The sequence below is a fragment of the Prinia subflava genome, chromosome Z (assembly GCF_021018805.1).
Source record: "Prinia subflava isolate CZ2003 ecotype Zambia chromosome Z, Cam_Psub_1.2, whole genome shotgun sequence".
Classification (NCBI taxonomy): domain Eukaryota; kingdom Metazoa; phylum Chordata; class Aves; order Passeriformes; family Cisticolidae; genus Prinia; species Prinia subflava.
In genome coordinates, this window is record NC_086283.1 from 81,002,695 (window position 1) to 81,024,326 (window position 21,632).

Consider the following 21,632-nt stretch of genomic DNA (forward strand, 5'->3'; position numbering starts at 1 on the left):
TCTGTGCCTGAGGTGAGAGCTTGCAGCCTCCTCCCTCCTGGTCAGTCCAATCCCTGATCCACATGGAAGTGTAGCAGGGAAAGGAGTGTCAGAGCAGAGTATCACTCCCTTGCAAGTGCCATGGTGTTTGCCATGGGCCATCCTGGAAATTTAGGACATGGACAAGATCCTCTGGACTCACAGGACCACTTTTAAAGCCCACGTTGGCAATCACCTTGGGAGCAGCAAAGGAGAAGTTTTACACCCAGCAATTGTGTGGGACACAGTACACTTGTTGAAGACCTGGGGTGGTGTGGGGGAACAGAGATGTCTGGCTTCACTATGGTCTCCTTGGCATGCAGCTGGACTCTAAAAGCATGCATTTGTTCAGGAGCTTTGGATAAGTTCTCGTTAGCTGTTATTTCTGTCATACTATTGCCCCATACTTTTTGGACTCTGACTTATTTGGAAGCACTGCCAAAATAATCCATCACAGTGACTTATACCCATAGGCAATAGCCTGATGGAAGACATCATGCTCTGATCAACATCTGCATAGAGCAAGATATGATCCAGGAGTGACAAAAACATGTTATGTTCTAGGTTGTCAGCACTGAGGAAAAAAACATGTTCATAATTTGCATTTGTTGATTCACACTTACTAACAGGCTAGCAAGATTGATCAACACAGGGCAAATGAATTGGGAGCAATTAATGCGATTAATGAATCCTGATCATCTTTAAGCTCTTGACAGACTGATCCTAATCCATACCTTAGTCAAAGTCTACATTATTCTGAGTTTTGTATCAGCTAACTCAACACCCATAAACTTATTGAAATGAAGATACGTCCTGAAGAAAGCAATCCTGATACTTTAAATTTCTTCCTGCCTGCTGACAAACCATAACTGTGAAGAAAACTGCAAATCCCATGAAAAAGTCCTACAGTATCAGCTGGTGATTGACTTGGATGACTTCAAGAATGTAAGGAAAACCATGGTTCCATGGGTAGTGTCCCACCCAGCCTGTCTGGAAGGAGTTTATCCCTCACAGATGCTGTCACCAGTTGCTGCAGCACTCACAGGTTTAATCAGAAGTTTCCCTCTCAAGCACTGACCAGTCCTGCTGGATCAGTCCTGCTCAGCTTTCACCACATGACAGGATTGTAAGCCAAGGCAAACGTAAGCAAAGGAGAGAAACAGAGGATAGAGATCTCCAATACGCAATTACACACATAACGATGTTATGTTATGCACAAAGGTGCGTGAAATATGTTTAAGAAAAAAAAATCTGCATAGATAGGAGAGCTGTTCATAGTTCAGGATGTTATCAGATCTGGGAAAATGCCATGTGAATGAGTCACTGGAGCATCAGTCAATTTCTGTTTACAGAAAATGCCACAAAATTGGCTGTTGTAGTCCCTCTCCTGCATTTGTATTTCCTGTTCATGATTTCTGTAAATGATTGACTAAAATGTAATATGGGCCGCTCTCTTGCATTATAGTTATCTGCCCTCCTACCTTGCTCCAGTCCAGTCCCGCCTCCATTTCAGTAAAACATATTTTAATGAAATATCTTTTTCAGATGATGGTTGGAGAGCAAACTAAGGCCCCTTGAAAAAATGTTTTGCATATTCCTGTTGCAGCCACAGCTGCACTCCAATCAACCTGCCAGCATACACGCCTTAAACCAAGGAGGGACACCAAATGTGACTGATCCAGCAAGTTTATATATGACCCATTCCTTCAGGAACTGCTGTTCACTACCTCAATTCCCCAGCATTTGGCACCTGGAAAATTCAAAAGCTGGTGATCTGCAGATCAAGACTCTGGCACAGAAAGCTTGTAAATCAGAGATAGTGCCTTCAGCCCCAGCTAGAAGCCACCAGCCAGACTCCAGAGATCCCACAGCATTGATGGCACCCTCAACACAGAGGTCTGTCTGGATCTCTACCGCAAGATGGGTCCGTGCCCTGAGCCCTGTGCTGGGCTGGCCTCAGACAGGCAAGGACCTTCCCTGCAGGACAGCTTCTGGCTTAGCTCCCATTCCAACCATCCCAAATGGGCAGGGGTAAAAACAGAGGAATTGGGGAAAAAAGAGGGGAAACAAGAGGGACTGTCTGAGGAAAAACTGGGAAGCAGGAGGGCCCTATGCTCAGACTCACTGGTGGTATGGTTCATGTGGCACAACACATCAAGGCCTAGACAAGCCTGGGAGAAGGTAGGATCCCTCTAAATCCTGGGCTGCTGTGAGCTGCCACCACATTCCCACAGGGCAGCAAATCACCTCCACGCCCTGTTTGCAAAGGCCTTGGTAGCAGGACACTAAACTGTCTAAAGAGCCTGTGGCTTCAGGATTGAGGCTGCCTTTGGTGTTTCTTCTTTGAGCAGTATTGAACTCTATCCTCCTCTGTAGGAGGAAGAGTCTGTGTGGGAACAGCCACACCCTGTGGAGCAAAACTTTCCCACAGCTAAAAGCCCTCACAAGCTGCCTCCTGGTGTACCTCAACAAGCTTAAAAGGAGAGCTCTACATGTGTGTCTGCATGTGTGCCTCTGTGAAAAAGCAAGGGAGAGACTGACTTGCTGCAATGAGCATTCAAACAAAACAATATAATTACACATATTTTCCTCCCTTGAGCAGGATGGGAACTCAACATGCAACATCTGTTGCTTAATGCATTCCTAGATAGCATACAGATATTATGCTGATAAGCACCACTTAAGAACCAAGATAGCAAAGAACAGAAAGTAATGATTGTAGTTAGATAGAGAACAGGTCAGATCTTAGTGTGACTTTAAAGCAACCTGGTTTTCACTCTTCCATTTATCATAGTGAAAGTAATGCATATAGCAGTGAAGAATTTTAATAGCATTTTAGAGGCAACAAGAGCTTCAGAAAGATGACTTTCATTACACAGCTATACAGCTGTCCCTGGGAACTGCAGAGGGCCACATCACTCACCATTTATATCCTGCACTGAAAAAAATCCTTTGGAAATTAAGTGCCTGTATGAATGATCTTGTGCTGTTTGAGTATCTAGATGAGACCAAAACTCACACCTGTTTCAGATCTTTGGCCTTCTCCTGAGCACAGCTTATCATGTGAAATGGCAAATTACCAAAATTAAGACGTGCCCACCCAGTTCTTCTCACATGCTGGCCTCTGCCAGTACACCATGACAGTGCATCCCATGCTGGGTTAGTCCCTTATTCCCAGCTCCAAGAGGTGGCAGCAGCACCCCTGCCTTTGGGAAGCCACTCCTGTGAGGGACTGACATCCTCCCTCACCCTTGAGAAGGACTGGCACCCAGGGGAAAAGCAAGTGCACATCCACCCACTCAGACAACCTCAGCATTTCTAAGCTGACCACCAGCTGCAACAGGTCTAGCACTGTAGACAACCTTAATATAAAGCATAGGACAGCGGACTAAAAAGAATTTAAACTATTTTTAAACATTTTTGCATCTCACTAATTTTTTCATGTTAATGAAGATGGGGAAAACTACTTCTGGGGTTGAAAAGAGCCTTGAGACTATTCTCATTATTCCCAAGGGAAGCTTTATAGCATTGCCAATTACAAAAACCTTTGCAGAAATATCACTTGCTTTGACTGTCTCCAGCCATATCAGAGACTAAAGGTTGAAAACAAATCCACAGTTGTTAGTAAAAGAAGAACAGAGAAACAAACATGGCCCTTCTCTCAGATACAGTATAATCTCAACAGAACAAATATACAATGGAAAACGGGGTGAAGAGAGCCAGCAATAGACAAAAGTTCTTTGCATCCTGGGATAAAAATACATCCCACCAGTTCTCATCCCACCTGCAACAGTGAGACTTTCGGGTGAGCACAACAGCAGTGTGTCACTAAACAGGGTGCTGTCACCTCTTCTTAAGTGGCTTTTTGTGTTTGGAGGTCTCCTTCTGCTGCCACAGGAGAGCAAAATATTTGGAGGTCTGCATCTGTCAAAGCAGTGATATAGCTCAGTAAATATAATTCTTGAAATTGCTGGTGAAAGACACAAGTTTTGGCATCCAGGCTTATCTTGACCTCTGCTGGTATTAGTTTACATTAACAACTGCCAGTGGTCAAATAACTTCTGTATAACCTGTTCTGGCTTTATCTCTGTGTTACCATATAGGGTAAAATGGCAAACATAGGTAGTCACTGCATAACAAGAAATAGCCCTTTAGGTTAACTGAGGCTGGGGAAAGCTGTTGTGCAACTTTTAAACTTTACCTGGAAACTACTAAGGAGACAAAAGAGTGTAATGAGAAAAAAGCACAAAAATAGCCCCAAGCAGACTGCAGGCCTGAGGAGCAAAGAACACGACCATGAATTTCGTGCTCGTCCTGGTGACAGCTCAGGACACTGATGACTCACAGAGACAAGCCACCACCACCTCTCTGCTTGAGGAGGCTGGTGCCACCAGCTGCAAGACTGGCACATCAAAAGGTGAGGATAGCACTGGAGAGGAGGATTAGATATTGCGACTTTTCTTTGTAGCAGTTTTAAGAGTATTATGATTAATAAGGATTTTTCTGTATTAATCCGGGTTACAAGTGTTAGTATCATTGCTACTGGACTAATAATCAATTTATTACGTTTTAAGTTAAAATTTTAATAAAACTTTTTGCTCTGTATGAATGTAATGTATTCATCTTGGCACATAACAATATTTTAAGCATAGTATGACAGAAGTTGTCAGAAACCCAAGCTCACTATCAGGCACTAGCAGAGCAGAGCTGAGAAAGCCTCTCCAGACAGTAGCTTCAAAGACATGAGTGAACCTTGCACAAACCTTTTCCCTTGGACCTTATCCTGCCTGTTTAACTGTTTGAGGATGCACAGGACAACTGTTACTCTCACAAGAGTTGCAGCTATTCAACGTGCTCCAGCTGGGAATTTTCAAACAAATTTTTTAAACAACTATCAAGTGTCACCTACTCTGAGCTTGTGCTCACGTTGTAGCCAACCCCATCTCTTCTGGGACTGTCAGTTCAGCCCTTCATTTATCCAAACTGATCTTTCCCACAAATTCTTACATCTCTCAAAGAGCTGGGAGCTGAAATTAAAAATGAGAGTGGGATCACTTACACTCAGGCTCACTGTCTTTGACCCACCTACAACTGATTTGGGTTTACCTGTGAAAACATAATTCTGACCAAAAAAACTCCATCTCAGGCTAGAAACACATTTCCAACAAGACCCAGAACTTAGAAAAGAAGAGAGAAACATGCTTGTCATTCCCTCCTTGTTAGGTTATCCTCAAATATTTCCTGACCATTCTCTGCTCCAACTTTTTAACCTCCCTGTCTATGCAAGGGCAGACTGAGCATTACTGAAAGCAGATGAAAAGCCTCAAAACTGTCACTGAAATCCTCATCTCCCAAAACTCACTGCACCATACAGTCACAGGCCAAAGTGACATTGTCACCTGTGCAAGAAGCCCAGCTGATAAGTAGTAATAGAGACAAGAAAAGCCTGAAGTGATGCTTGTTAGAAGATGAAGAGGCTTGAATGGATATGGATTTTATTGTCCAGCTGACCCAGCAAAGTTATTTAGTTTAAATTTTCCTGTACCAAACTTCGGCTGAAATAAATTTTTACCCAAGAAATGTGTTCAGTCTGAAAGCATTTTGCTTAGAGATAGGACAGTGTAGTGTGGGAATACGAAGCTTTTCAATTGCTCAGGCTTTAAAAATATAATAATGTCAGCCTTCCCCTCCACTTTTCATGAGCTGGCTCCTCACTATCTGAAGAGTACAATGTCCTTCACTGAGATGAGCTTACAATAGCCAACCAACTCATAAGGCATTATTCTAGAAGGAAAAGTGTCATGTGGGCTGCATTTTATTGTTTCAGATTTTGGAGGGATTTCTTCCCATGACTAACAGTCATCTCTACCATATGTAATGGTTTCCAAAGTCTGTCCTGATTTCCCAAGGACAGAGGGAAAACAATTCCAGCCTTTCCTTTTTAAAATGGACAGAGGGGAATGGGAATATGGGGAAGGAAGTGTAAGACAGATATCTTTGTTAGAGGCTAGCCACAGTGACACTGCAAAGAAATGAAAGCATCCTGCTGGTGGCAGACTAATTTTCTGTGTAGCAACCACATTAGTCAGGAAAGATGTGAACACTCAGAGGTTTCTACGTATTTCCACACATCAGATTTAAAACCTAAACTTTAAAAAAACCAAACTTGTAATAAAACGCTGAGACTTGGCCAAAAACTATCCTGCCCCCAACAGATGAATCAGGCTTTGACAGTTTCTAAGTTTTTTCCCAGTCACAATAGTACATAGCAACATGATAAAATAATTTTCAGGTTTTCTGGAAATATCTTCTCACCCTTACCCCATACCCTAGCAAGAAGTCCCAGATGAAGAGACTCTTTTGGTCAGCAGCTGCATCCAAACCTGTGTTATTTGGTTAAGCTGAGGGCCGTGCAAAGCAGCCAGCAACACAAGACAACTGTTTGGAAGAGACGACTCAAATGCTTTACTGGCTACAACAGAGAGATCCGTAGGTCCCCTTCCCACTGGATGTACTGTCCTCTTGCCTTTACATCCTGCTCTTGACTCCCACCAGTCTGATCCACAGCAACCAAGAGACCTGAGGTTTGCAAGGAAAATTCCGTTGCTGTGCAGGGAATACAGCCACATGCCTTCTGTTGGCACACTGCTTCTCAGGGGGAAATAAGTGGAACCTCCCAAGGGTGTGCAGCAGCATCTGGACAAACACAAAACAAAGCAAATAAAGGAAAATAATCTTGCAGCTGCCCAGTATCCAGAGCTGGAGCAGATTTCTCAAACTCATCAACTGCCATTCAGGCACAAAAGAAGCAGCCAGATATTCAAAGTAGCTCTGCATCCAGTGCCAAGAAGGGTCACAAAGTTGGCCTTTCAAAAGGTGTCCACTGTTCTCTTGCTAACGCTCATCTCTCAGGTTGCAGTGCATGTGGGTAAGCAGTGATTCCAACAGGAGTCAGAGACAACAAAAAAAGGAATTGCAAGAACTCTTCCAGTAGTGGAGGGGGCATTTACAGCCCTTCTGTGGAAGCCAGCTTCCTCCCCTGCCTCCACTCTTCTTGTAAATCAATTGCAAGTCCTGTCAAGCAAAAGCTTCTCCTGTTCCATGGCTTTTCCCTGTGGCCTATGACTGCTCTTGGCAAAGCACTGCCTGCACCAAATGCAGCATCCAAGAATCCAGTGCTGATGTAGCTGCTAAAGACATGAGAATTCCATCTGAAAATGATGAAGAAGAGAAAATTATTCCTGTGGGGAAGACGCTGTTAAAAATAAGTTGTTCTGTGACCAGTGGAGTTAATAAGGTGACCTTTCCTACAGTTCCCTTTCCAATCTCCTCCACCCTGATACTACAGCTCCTTCCAGAGTCTGCTACTCATTTGGCTGGTGATTTGGGTCCTGTGCTGTGGCTGGCTTGGAGTAGTATCTGAACTGCTTCATTACCCAGGACATAAGTGCTCCTTGGTCAAGAGTATGCATATGGTACAGAACTCTGCTCCTGGCTTGTGTAGAAGGAACAGGGAGCAGCAATAACACAGATCTTTCTGCTCTATCCAGCTGCCAGTTTTCACAAAACTGTGAACAAATTAAAATTTTGGTCATTTCTTACTAGATGGAAAGTATAGTGGAAATCATATTTTTGGGGACATAGTAGGGAAAGAGAAAACAAATAGAGAGAAAAAGTAAATGTAACGCCTTGTTTCTCTCGGTAACTAGGTTTAAAAATGCTAACAAATGACATTACTATGAACTTTATACACCTATTTAGTACAGGATAACCTGCAGTATCAATCAGGGATACAGTGGAAGTGTGAGGTCACGCCTGCTGCAACCTCTAAAAGACCTTCTGATCTCATTAAAGTCACTTTCAAGCTTATTTTAAGCAAGTGTGAGTGATTGTCAGAACGGCCAGACAGAGAAAGGGAGAAAGACAAAAGAAATGCAGTACTAAAACCTGGGCCAAAAGAAGCCTCTAACTGGCTGCTAAATTGTGCCTGCTCCTAAGCAGGAAAGGTACACTGCCAGGAGAAATTAAAATCCCTGCACTCATGAGTCAGTGGTACCTGGGCTGCGGAATTTATCTGCATGAGGGGCCAAGAGATTGCATCCCTACCAGAGGTTTTGTGACTTCATCAAAAGGCCACTCTGTCTCCCAGGAAATTTGGTTTTCCTGGCTGACAATTTTCTGGGGAAGCTCCAGAGAAAAACAATTGCAACTTGCAGCACTGCAAAAGAGTGCAATATCTGGTGATTTCTGAGATTCCTCCATCTCTGTTTCTCTGTGATGCTATGTTTTTTCCTGAAAGTCTTGGACCTTTGTCTTTGAAAAGCAGTTCTGAAATGCTGAAAGAGGAAATAGACAAAACTATGTTCAAAAGCTCCACCCTCTGCATCTGCTGCAGTTACCATTTCTTACCATGTCTTCTGCTGTGCTGATCCACGGCACAATCAAGAAAAGCAGAATAAGAATAGGGAAGGGACCTTTAGCACTTTTATCTTGTGACATCAAAACCCACAAACTTCTAAGACCACAAGAGGAAATATTCTCCCTGACAAGCTGATTTTTTGTTTCAAATTTTGATTTTTTTTCAGATTTTACCCTGTATTTGCCCCTGCTAGTGAATTTTTTCCAGCTATTTCATTAATTTTCATTTCTGTCACTGTAGTCTGTCTACATAACAGCTAAGAGATGAGTAGCCCAGTTTAAAGCATCAAAGCTCGATTTATATTTTTTAATTTTCTCCTGTCTTGATGACCAAGAAACCCAAAAGCTAATAATGTAGAGGAAAAAGGTGAGTCTGGTGCCAGCTTATGTTTTCCTAAAGAATCCTTCTTGAGAAAGGTGTATACCTTGTTACAAGTTGGGAAACTGAGACATGAACTTTCCCATGGAGTTGCCAACAATAACAAAGGAAAAGTATCTTTTCAGGAAGAAAATCTGTTTTTCTCTTTGTTGTCTCTTGCAGAGGTTTCCTGTCCATTATTTCCCCATGATGAACTGCCAGTCAGCTCTCATTTTAATCAGAAAACCTAAACCAGCATTAAATGCGGGGATTTAAAACTAGCCTTCCTTTCTCTGACACTTTTCTGTGGGTTGTGTTGAGGCATCAGAGAGCTGAAAAGCTGAGCTAGTGTGAGTTTAGAGGTTTTATGGCAGTGCAGCTCAGCCAGGGACAGTTTGCTTCTGAGCTGGGACTTGAGCAGCAAAATATCTAGATGCAGAGGAAGGAAGAGCCTGTGCCAGAAATAGCTGCAGGGCTCCAGTGTGTCCCACAGACCACCAGGCAGACACCATCTGCCTGTAAATATCCAAAAAGGGTGGGTGAGCAGTTCCTCATGTGCTGCAGATGGGCTTTGGAGAAAGGAACTGCCACAACCAGCACAGATGGAGGTATGGGAGAGCATGGATGTGTACCAGGAATGTGCGTCACAGAGTCCAGTAACTTCTGATCCCCCACCAGTCCTTCCCCTTCTTCTGCTCAGGACTCTCCTAAAAGCTCTCCCTTTGAACAGTCTGAGTCACCATTCTTTTGTTGTTTGACTAGCCATGAAACACCAAAATTTCTTCATGAAAAAGGATTGAGAAAGACATATGCCAGATGCATAGCTTGGATTTGTTCCAGACTGTCTGGATTTTCTGCAGGGGCTGAACATCAGCCATGAAGATGTAAACAGGGAGTTTCCACACAAAACTGGAAGAAAGAGAAGCTGGAAACGCAGAATGATGGTGGTTAATTATTTGATAACACTTGCGTGGTGTTGGCCAGTGATCAGATCTACTTGCCAGGTACAATAGACATAGACATGGCACTGCATTATATGGTTTAGTGAGTATGGTGGTGTTCAGTTCAAAAGTTGGACTTGATGGTCTTGAAAGGCTTTTCCAGCCTTTATGAACCTGTGATTTATAATTCTGTGGTCTTTTTATTTCTCGCAAGTCCTAAGCACCATGTGCATTCAATATGGGGCCATTCATGACTCGTGGTACTTGTTAGCAGTTTTGGCAGCTTATAGCAACTCTAGCACATAATTGGCACCATGATCATCACTTCCTGTAATCTGAAGGATCTCATAACACTGTAATTAATTTCTTACAGTGCCCCTTTTGCCATCATGCAAACAATGACAATTTCATCTCCCATTTTAGGAGAAAACCAGTTTCCCAGGCTCATGTCTGCAAATTTCTTGCGTAAATCATAGAGGTTTGAGAGCACAAGACAGGCAAATAAAGGCACAGCTACATTCCTAGACCAAGGAAATTGAATCACACTTCTCAAAAACTTCCATCCAGCAGAGCTGTGTGTCAGTAGTGTCAGACTACTGTCACTGTATGAGTACTCAGTCATGGCCTCTGCAACATAATAAAGAAAAGGGAGGAGGGAATGGAACTAATTAAAACATCTTAAACTCATCCTTTTACAGACACATTGTGTGGGAACTTAACCACTTATGAGAAGCCTGACTTCTTAAGCATACTCTGAGCCTCTCATTAATTCTATAGCTCAGCATCCTGCAACACTATCTGCTACAACTCCCACCCTTCCAGAGCTCCTGCACTGAGTCCAGCTTTCCAATCAGACCTTTTGCACAGGCTGTGACAAGCTACTTCCCAGATTCCATCAGCCCCTTTAAATCCAACCAGTTCTATGAGATAGGTCCTCATCTGGGAGCCACAAAAGGTGTCGTAGTTTCCTAGGGTTGTAACCTCACACCTCCCTTTAGCCTGCACACAGGCCAATACCCACAACCAGCTCCTCCTTTGGAAATCATCTCCCAATAGTTGTCAGGTTTTTCTCAAGCAGGCCACACCAGTTCCAGCAGAACCCTGCTTGGAAAGAGTGCTATGATCTGATGTTCCCTACCAGATTCTTCTGAGGATAAAATCTGAATCCATCACTGCAAAAACAAGTTTCTGGGCAAGATGCTCAAGAGTTTATTCCCTGGATAAGAAACCTGACATGAGATGTGACCGTGGGATGCAGTGAGCTGTGAAAAAAACTTTCCTTTCCTGCTGTCTGTGACATCTGAAAATCAAACAACTATGTCTACAGTGGCAGCATCCAAACGCCCAGCCACCTGCACATTAGCTCTTGCCCTAGTAACTGGTAAGCCTGACAAGTATGCTTGGAGAGATTTAGGTGATTCCTGGTTAGGTGCAGGCATAAATTTTGTTTTCATTCACTCACATGAGAGAACTCAATGATCCTAGAGGTCTTTCCCAACCAAGATAATTCTCTGATTCTAAGACAGTCTGCCACAGTTCAGGTATGTATATGGAGGAAGAAAGCTTCTTCCATGTGTCAGGAATAGAAGTGGGTACTAAATGTTGTACTTCACAATTGAAATCCAGAGAAGTTAAAATATTGTGAAAATTTGGGAAAAGCAGATGTTCATCCAGTAGAGATGCACAAGGAGTTAGAAGGTGAGACCATGCAGGTTTTGACATCAGGTTAATCCTGCTCCTGACCTGTGGAGCATTTGCTCTCTGTGCTTTAAGCTTTAGGATAAAATGTGTTCTCCAAGGAAAATACATCACCCTGGAGCTGGGATCCTTCCCATCCAACACTTTGTGTCTGGGGTGGAGGTACCTCTGCCAGTGGTGGATCTCACAGTGCAAATGGGAATGTGTAGTTTAATTAGAAGCTGACCTCCAAGAGCAGTATCAACTTAACCATCTTGGAAATTTAATACATGTTCAAATGCAGACAATTACCCTCTGCTGAAGCCCAGATTTCGTCAGATGGCTCAAGACCCACCTATCTTTTCCCAAGAGAGGTGGAAAAAATTATGTCTCTGGTATGCAGCATGACACATGTCCCTGTCTGCAATAAAGCCTTCATGTTCACTCCCAGTTTGTCTTCACTTTGCCTTTGAAGAAGTGTGAGCCCCAAAATACCAACTGAACCTGCTAGCCCAGGGTACTGGAAAAACTTCCTTATGGGAAACACAGCCATTTATATTAAACAAAAAATTTAAAAATTGAAGCCATTTTGCATTCCTCTGCAAATACAGCCCCAGACCAAACTCCAGTCAGATAAACTGGGTCCTGGTGTCCTGAGTTCCAGGTGTGAAACAGCTGGGGGCAGGAGTGCTTCCCAAAATATGAGAAAAAAAGAGAGAAAAACATTCCCAGCCAGATATGCTGGGAAGAAGGAGCCAAGGGGTTTTAATAGCTAATGAGAACTGCCTTGTCAGGTGCATGGCCACACAGAAATGCAGCCCCTTCTCCCTGACTTCTCCTGCTCTGCTCCTCTCCAGTCCACCTGCCAAGCTCAGGGCTGTGTCCACCAAATCCCCACCTTTCCTCCTATAAAATGACCAGTCTGTTGAGCAAAATTCCTGCATGTCGATCTCCCTGTTTCAGATCTCGTCTGGGTTTTCTGTCTGCCACCAGGCTTTCTGGCTGGCTCAGCATTTTGGGAAAGAACCAAAACTTCAGAGGAGAGAGAGGGAATGGCAGAACACGGTCAATTTTCCACTGTCTGGGAAGCCAGGACAGAGGTCTGAGCCCTCTTGGCTATACAAAAGGGGAGATAAAAGGCTGTTGTTGATGTGGTGGGTGTTGAGGGTGAGGAAGGCAGTTCCAACCATGCAGGGCTGTGAGTGTCTGTGTCTCTGGTGGCTGAAGTATCTGAAAGATCTAAGGGAGGATCTGGTATTTACATGTCTGCAAGTGCGCGTCTGTGTGGGAGTAGGGTTTGTATATATTATAAGAAGCTGCAGATGGAAACAAGCCATTTTGGTGTCTATGGCCTGGTTCAGAGCCCAGTAAAATCAGCAGGAGTCATTCTACTTACAGTGGTGCGTTTTGGCCACATCTCTCCTTGCCCTTCCTTAAAATGCTTATGACCTCAAGAGCTGCTTCTTGCTGCATAACCTCAGTTTAACCCTGTGAGTAAGGGGGCTTCCCGTGTTCCCCAGAGTGGTGGCTTTACAGGGGATCTCTGGGTATGCCCCCACCTCTGCTGTCACACCCTGCAGTTACTGAGAGGCAAGTGCTGCTCATTCATCTCTCCTTGCTCAAGATCCTGAGATGCCACTGTTTGATTTGGTTTAGTAAATTGGCATCACCAGGGCGTTTTTTTCCATCTTTTGTGTTACTTTTATCTGAACACACTTCAGCATCATCTCCCTTCTCAGAAGCCAGAATTTGAGATCAGAACAGCCCACCATCCCATCACCTTCATCCAGCCTGTCATGTTTCTCCCAACTCTGCCTGCTCTCTTTTTAACCTGTCTGCATCCATTTCTGAAAGGTCTTCATTCTGGGTTTCAGACATCAAAAACTGATGAACCTTTGGTGTAATGGCTGCGTTCTGTGCACAGTGACGGTGTTGCTTTCTCTCCTTTGGTTTTGTCAGGTTATTGCTGCACTCCTGTGTATAAAAGAGCCCTTTAAGATCTTATCACTTCCATATAAGTGTGGTAATAGCCTGTAAACAAGGCACATCCCTGGCGGGTTTTTTTCAGTAAAATCACAGGTTTATGCTCCTGAAGGCTTTCACTGTAAGGCTTTTTATTTCATGTTTTCCATTTGTCACAGCATTTTAAAATATGGATGCTAGAACAGCACAAGGGTATCAATCATAAAGACGCAAGGTTGTCTACACTCGTCACTCCATCATTTATGCAGCCACAGATTGCAACAGCTTTGTTTGCCACAACATTGAGATAGAGGTCAGAATTCAGCTGCTTCTTCTTTCTGCACCACAAACCCCCATCAGAAATACTGCTGTCTGCTCTCCCCCTTGTCCTCCCTGAAATACCACCCATCACCATGGCTCTCTGGTGTGTATCACACCGAGTCTTGTGTATCACCAGGCTGAACAGATCCATTCAGCTTTTCCATCCTGATAACATCACGGGTCAGAGTGGAATGAACAGAAAGTGAAGGGTTGAGCCACCGAAGCGGATCAAGATCTGCCACAGGGGTGCCATGGACAGTAATGTAATGTTCCGCATGAGCATGCAGGAGATGTGGTCAGGGATAATGTACTTACATAGATAGAGAATTTTTATAATTCCAGGATTTTATCAGATCTGGAAAAATGCTGAATGAGTGGGTCGCTGCAGTATCAGTGTATTGCTACACCATGAAAAGGGAGCTGTGTTCCTTCTCTAACATCAATGCTGTAACTGGACAGCCTCTGCAAATAATTGAGTCTAACCAGACTCTTTTCCCTGCATTAAATGTGTATTATCAGCCCATTCTCTACCTCAAAAATTAATTTTCACTCTCAGATCCACACTCCTTTATTACAATAGATAATGTGACATTTTATCCCAAATAATTTGGTGGGAATACTAGGAAGAAAGGAGTTTCAGCCTGTTTGGGAAGAGGGAAAAGACTGAGGAGACAAAAACTGCAAGAATATTCAGCCCCATGCTGCAATTTATAATCTGATCACATATACATTCATGCATGCACATGTAGGCATAGTTATCTCATTATTGCCACAAGTTGTGGTCTGGTTTCAGCAGCCAAGGCTTTCCAAGCATTGAACTAGGAGATTGTGTTGCTGATCCCTGAAATTGTGTTGCTGATCCCTGGAACTCCATACCCAAAACGCATGCTTGCGTGGTGAGCTGGGGCTGTTATGGGCAGGCATAACCATGAACTTTGCTTAATAGTCCTGTAGTCTGCTCCAAACTGAGCCATTCATCTGGAACAGGCACACAGGGAGATGGTGAAGTTTGCTAACACTGCTCCACCGTACACCTCCCGGAGCATCTCCCAGAGCTCTCACTACTCCATCCTCAAGCCCAAAGCCAGTACTAACTCCCAGGTATGGCAATGATGCCTGATGAGGTGTTTTTCTTCAGTGCTTTTGATACTAACCCAAGCATACCAGAGAATGAGGCAAGGAGTGGCTGGGGCAGAATAGCCAGGGTGTCACAAATGTAGAAGTGGGAAGGCTACAGAAGTTGTGGGTGTACTTCAGTCAAAAGAAAGGAAATAAGCATTGAGCTGAAGCTTCCCATTAGTTGGACTCCCAGCAGTTTGGAAATATACCATGGAAATATACCTATTTGATGAAATTAAATGTTCCCAACATAAGCATTTTTTCCAGATAATTGTGAAACTTAAGGCTAAATAGGAGTGTGTCTGGTAAGGTAACTTCTTGCCAGAAGCAGGTTGCTTACTGCAGTATCTTATACTCTGAAGCAAATACTGTTTGTGGCCCAGGGCCACAAGCAGCCCCTTTGAGCTGAGGGACTCCTCTTACTTGGACAAATAGGATACAAGGGTACCTGATTTGGAAAAAGGGGCAAGTGACCCTTCTACTCAGGGTGAACCTCTCAGGAACTCATCTCCAGTCCTTTTCAGAGCCTGGAAAAGTGGCTTTGTAAGTTACCACTTATACTGAGATAGTGGATGTAGAGTCCAGGGCTGTCCTGAGAGCTCCCACTTCCAGTGCAAGGAAGATCTCACACAGTCTCATATGGTCCCAGTGTGGACAAAGCACTGAGAGAATGCAACACAAAACCAACCACAATTGAACTGACGAAGCTTTAAATGAGATTAAATCAATGTGGAAACAAAAGAAGTGTAAATACTGTCTTTATTCTTTGAAAATATGAAAGAAGAGCTAATCTGAAAATAAAATCCCCGTACAGAAGAAGCTACAGCAAAAAAGACTAAGTTGCAAACCACTGCTGGAGTTTGCTGTCGGTATTGCACAACCAGCACAAGTGAGAATCAGAAAAGTACCTTCTCCAGGATGAATCCTGACAGGACAGGAAGGAAGGCTGTGTGTGGAGGGGCAACCCCAGCGAACGCCACACTGTACATAGCAGAAGCTGGTCTGCATTGGAACTGTTTCAATTTTATGTCCATCATCCCCAGGCTGTTTTTTCCATCTCCTACCATAGTGCATTCAGAAATCGTGGTGCAACCCTTCATGGCAGCTTTCAGAGACAGTCCACCTATGCAGGAGAAATACAAGAAATACATGCCATGCATCAGGGGATCCAATCCCCAACATTTTTCCCACCCTGGCCAGTGCAGTCCCCATTTCCAACTTAAGAATTGCCCAATTGGGCAATTTTGGTTGGTTCCAAACTCATTAGGCCTATCTGCTTCCATCCCCTGAACAAGGTGGAAGAAACAGCAAGGCTATCTTGGTTGACTTGAAATACAAATGGTTAAAGGTTTGTCTTCTTTCTTTCTGCTGAATAAAGATTACTTTAAAAAATCCAAGTATTTAAATTTTAGAAATGAAAATGTCTTAAGTAGTTCTCTTTCTCTTGTTTAAAGATTCTTCTGCCCAAACTTTGGCTTCCTAAAGAAATCAGGGTGTGTAACAGTATGCCATGTATTCATTGTCTCCTTCTCTCTCTGACCCTCTCATAACACTCCAACTGGAAGACTTTCTCTCAGTCAGGTTTGACATGAAGTGGAGAAGTCTCAGTGACAATACAGCCTGAGCCATTTGTTAAGAGAAATTCATTTTTGGAGGCTTTATAAACATTTTAGCCAAACCAAGAGAGAAACCTACTGATGGGCCCACTGAAACCTGAACTTGTCCTTTACCACTGGAACATTCAACAGAAGAGGTGACTTGGGCAGATGCTGAGTGCCTAACTCCCCATTCAGATATTCTTGCTCTTATTGCTTGCTTTTGCTAATGCTGTTCATGTGTCTCTGCTGTGCAGGTTTATAGAGGTCCAGAATACTTTGTTGGACAATTTTATCTCAAATAGAAATAGCATGTAAAGGCACTTCATTAGTTCCTTCCTGTGCTCCCCTACACTGCTGCTTTCTTTGCACAGTTCATCACACTACACAGGCCTTCTCCATTCACAGTGGCTGATCAATCAAGTTAAGGCAAGTTAGGAGTATTTTTTTTTTATTTCAGTATGCACTGAATTAATTGTGCCACTCTATTTTCATTGCTGTGACTTCAAAAATTTTTGTTTTCCTTCATGTTGTCTCTGTGAAACATGATCTAATTCAGGGTTTGGACAGCACATTAATAAAGTCTATATGAAGGACTGTCAAGCATAACATCATCACCTAGCAATATTATCAACTCAAAGGAACTTCATCCATAACCATATACAAGATAATTGTTTTTCAGTCTGCTTCTATAGCTGATGTTGCTGCCCTTTATTTCCATGGATTTGTTCCTGCCTGGTGGAACACAGGTGTGCCATGAAAGATGAAAGTCTTTTACCTGCAGCAGGAGTGTAAAACTTTCTGTTGTCTACTTTCCTCTCTCTAATTACAGGATCTGAGGTGGGAAAAAGATTTCTTATGGAGCTATCCAAAGACTGGACTTCAAGGGAGGGGACCTGTCCCCAGCTTTCCTCATGCAGAAGCACCACTGCAACAGTGTCTTGTCTCAAGTGACTGATATTACCCCACGGGAAAGCAATGTTTCTGCAAAGCTCCATCTGAACCTCCACTAAGCTGGCAACTGGCTTAGATCCAGACTCACCCTCACATATCCTAACTAGGGCCAACAGGTTCAGGGGCTTGATTAAGTTTGTTACACACCCATATACCAGACTGCCCGAAGAAACCAGTTTTACTCTTGATCTCAGTTATGCCATGTTATCAGGAATTCCAGCAATTATCCATGCATGATTGGGAAGAAGGAAAGAAAAACAACACCTGCCCTTTGATCAGCTTGAAGTTCTCAAGTTTCAGCTTTAAGTTCCTTGTATCTTCTTCTTCTTTTTATTTCACAACTTTTGCCTATTTTTATCTCAGTAGTGCTTTATATTAGACAAGTTTCACCCATTTTACCCATCAAGAAGATGAAAAACAGCCCCAGATGATAGGCATTTACCAGCATTCATTAACCCAGCAAGGTCAACACATTGGTCTTCAGATCCAGTGCAGTTTACAACTTCATTACTGCACTGAAAGGAGTCCACACTGTAGCAGGCAGGACACTGGTATCCATTGGGCACATCATTATCTGGTGGCACTGGAATGAAAGACATTGGCTGTAGTTGGTTTCAGTGAGAGAATGAGAGGAAGAACTCAGGTGATGGCTTAGTCTGGAAGGCCTCACCATAGAATGGATCAGACAGAGAGGGGATGGGCTATAAGGAAAATAAAAAGTTTACATGACACGGAGGTGGTCCGGCAGTCATCGCCCGTGCAGCAAACCAAGTGGCTCTTTGCTTTCACCTTCCCATAGTTCACGGTGACAGGATCAAGGTGGCATATGTGGGATGGCAGGCAGGATTTGATGGATGAAGAGATGGCCATCCCCCCTGTCACGAGGCAGAAGGCAGTGCCAAGTTGTTCAACACAAAGTAACTCCCTTCCCCTCCCATTAGTTCCTGTACCACCTTCTAGGCAGCTGTCCCAGGGCTTGAGCCCCCTGAGAAGCACCACCAGTGAGCCAGGACACCTCATCTGCAGAGATTATGGTGTGACACATGCCTCTGACCCCCACAGGCTTGCTTAGCCTGTGTAAAATGTGCAGAGTGTACAGTCCATCACAGCATCCTGGCATGGGCAAGTCTGGTCTACCCCATCAGCTAAGCCCAAAGGTGCAAAGGGGAGCAGAACAGCTAATTTGAGTCTGCTGAAGTACTTAAGGTTGAAGGGTGGGTGCACCAGCAGAATGAGGCAGACACTAGAGCTGCCAGCACCTAGGCTGGTAGGGTATGGGCCAGACTCCAGTCTAAAAGGCACCAATCACATCACTAAGGCTGAGCAATGGCTGAGGCCATGCCTCTAACACAACTGAGTGTTCAGCTGTGTTAGGGCTCAGCACCAGATTTAACTTATCAGCCACGAGGCCATGGTTACTGGTTGACAACCTTTCCTGTGAGGACGAGTTAAAAGAGTTGGGATTGTTCAACCTAGAGAAGAGCAGACTCCAAGGTCACCTTACAGCAACTTCCATTGCCTAAAGGAGCTACAAGAGAGCTGGAGAGGTGCTTTTGACAAGGACGTGAACTAATAGGGCTAGAGGGAATGGCTTCAGACTGAAAGATGGTAAATTAAGATTAGCTGTTAAGAAAAAATTCCTGACAGTGAGGGTAGTGAAATACTAGGACAAGTTGCCAGGGGAGGCTGTGGCAGTGTTCACAGCTCCCATCTCTGGCAGTGTTCAAGGCCAGGTTGGATAGGGCTCTAAGCAGCCTGGTCTAGTAGAAGGTCTTCCTGCCCAGGGCAGGGAGTTTGAAACTAGATTATCTTCAAGGTTTCTTCCAACCTAAACTGATTGATGATGATGATGATGATGATGATTACAATGATGAGGTGATAGCTCAGTCCTGGTGGCACTACATGGCTGCATGGTCCCCAGGGATGGGGTGTCCCTGGGATGTCCCCAGGGTGTTCCATCCCTGCCTGAGGATCCCTGGCTGAGGACAGGCAAGATTCTCTCTCCACACATCACCAGTGCACCCCCAGTACTAGATGTCAGCAGCTTACTGTAGGTCATTGTTCAGTCTCTCAGCTTCCTGACTCAACTACTCACCTTGACCAGAATTAAAAGCCAGTGTCTCCTCCCACTAAGAGGTTTTGGTCCTTCCCTGCACAGCTAAGAACCAAACCCACCCAGTAGAAAATTATTTATTGAAATAGAGGAATAAAGAGCTTTTCCTATCCCAGACTATCCTGATCTCTCAGTCATCTGTCAGTAAAAGCAAAATAAACAGGTTATCCAAGGATGGACCATAGTACCAGTAACAAAAGTGGGGAGAGAGACAAGTCCCCTAGCCAGCCCCACTCTGAAAGCCACACTGACTTAGAGGACGTTCTCACCTATTAGGACTTCATGCAGAATAATGCCACAGGTGTCTTCACCACCAGAGCAGGTCTTCATGGGGCCAGAGCAGCTTTTTCCCATGCTGTGGCATATCTCGCACTGGAGGCAGGTCCCTGGAGAGAAGAGGACGCATTCCTGAGCAACAGTCATAAGGGATTTCACTTCCTCTTTCACTGATGTTTGATTTCAGCATTGATCAGCACTTTTCACATTTCTCTTCCCTTATTTTTCCTGTTTCACTGTGCAATCTATATTGGGCTTTTCCTGAGGTTGCTGATGATAGCAGCCCTACAAATCCCTTCATTCTCACAGGCACTCAGGTGTCCCTGGATCCACAGACCCCAAATTCTTTCTGTGTAGTGAATAAGGGCACCGGAGTGGCTGGGGAATGAGAGCTGCCAGCAAGTACTGGCTGTACTCTGTACAAACTGGAGACTTTCTTTGTAAGCATTATCTCTTTGTATATCTCTTTGTGAGCATTAGGGGCAACCACTTCACCAGATACTTGCAGGAACACTTTAAGCAGACCAGAATATCAGATAGATACTCATCAGAAAACACTTAGAAAGGAATAACATGCATTTTGACAGAGGACAAACAGGATCTCTTTCATGACAGACACCGACAAGGGTCCTGCATGTAGATTAACAGGTCCAGGACACGTGTCACTTCCTTAAACCCAGGTGCCAGCTAAGGCACCTTGCAGTGGCCATGGCATCTACTGTGACTCAAGACCTCCAAGGCAGTTGTGCTTTTCTGGAGAAGAGCTGAAGGACAGCTGAGATGATATTATGTCCAAAATGTCACACAACCCTGGACATAAGTAAAATAAATGAGCCTGGAGATGGATTCAGCTTACCAAAGTCTGGCTGTCTCAGGGTAACCTGAATCACTGTGATTCCTGTGTTAGCTATATTGCCAGCGAGCACCACAGAAAATCAGAGTGCAAGCTCAGTTTGTAAATGCCAACACCCTCATCTGCACATTGGCTCATAAGACCAAAGATACCCCAAGACCAGTCACCCTCACCCCTCTGCAGTGCAAATCCTCTAAGAGGAGAGAGGTTTATGGCTCAGATGGCAGGAATAGCCTCACACACGAGGCACGCCATTCCCAGACCTCTTTCATATCTCACAACCCCACAGGTCCAAGCGAAAAACTCACCTGGGTCCAGGAAAGCCAGGAGAAAGCTGAGTCCAAGGGATACTCTCATGCTGATGGGATGTAAGCACAGGGAGCTGCCAAGTCTTGCCCAATAAAGCAGTGTGTATCACAAGGGCTTTATAAACTGGAAGGAAAGGGGGTGTTTTGAGGAAGTAGAAGTTGAGAAAGTTTTCTGAACAATATATATATTGCTGAGCACTAGCACCAGTGTTTGCTTTTTCTTTTAAAGAACAGGTTTTGCTTTTTTCTTCACATGAGTGATGCTGTTTGTTTTTCCCCTGTTTAGAGCATGCATCCTGTGGGGTAAGCCTGGCTTTTCTGGAGATACCAGGTATGTCTCTGGTAAAGACTTTGAACAACATTCAGCCTCCACTGTCCATACGAATGATGGTGAGGAAGCCATTTAAAAAACCCTCTTGTGCTCTTACTGTTAGGCCCGAAGAAGCAAAGTATAGCAAGAACCAGCCACAAAACTCCCCTGTGGCTGATTTTTTTATGGCTGGTTTCCCATTTCATCATTCTCCTCACAGAGTCAGGAGCTCTCATGCCTGGAGTGCAGCGGGAAAGCAGGCAGCATCAAAGCAGTGAGCCTCCTCTCCAAGCTAGAGTGCAGCCTCAGTTTGTAACATGTCTGCCAAAGAACAGCTTGGAGCAGGCTCAGTCAAGGATTCTTGAGATGAATATGTGAAAGCAGCAAAGCCAGTACTCCACGCTTTGGA

At 44.1% G+C, this 21,632-nt stretch overlaps 1 protein-coding gene across 1 annotated transcript; it reads right to left on the bottom strand.

Moving 5' to 3' along the window:
• Positions 1-15,555: 15,555 nt before the first annotated feature.
• LOC134563749 (phospholipase A2 inhibitor NAI-like) lies at positions 15,556-21,055 on the bottom strand. Its single transcript, XM_063421993.1, has 5 exons — positions 20,914-21,055; positions 19,746-19,862; positions 18,089-18,238; positions 17,806-17,946; positions 15,556-15,937 (listed from the first exon to the last, which is right to left on the bottom strand). The coding sequence occupies exons 1-5, from the start codon at positions 20,960-20,962 to the stop codon at positions 15,711-15,713; spliced, it is 684 nt and encodes a 227-aa protein (XP_063278063.1). The 5' UTR covers positions 20,963-21,055; the 3' UTR covers positions 15,556-15,710.
• Positions 21,056-21,632: the final 577 nt, after the last annotated feature.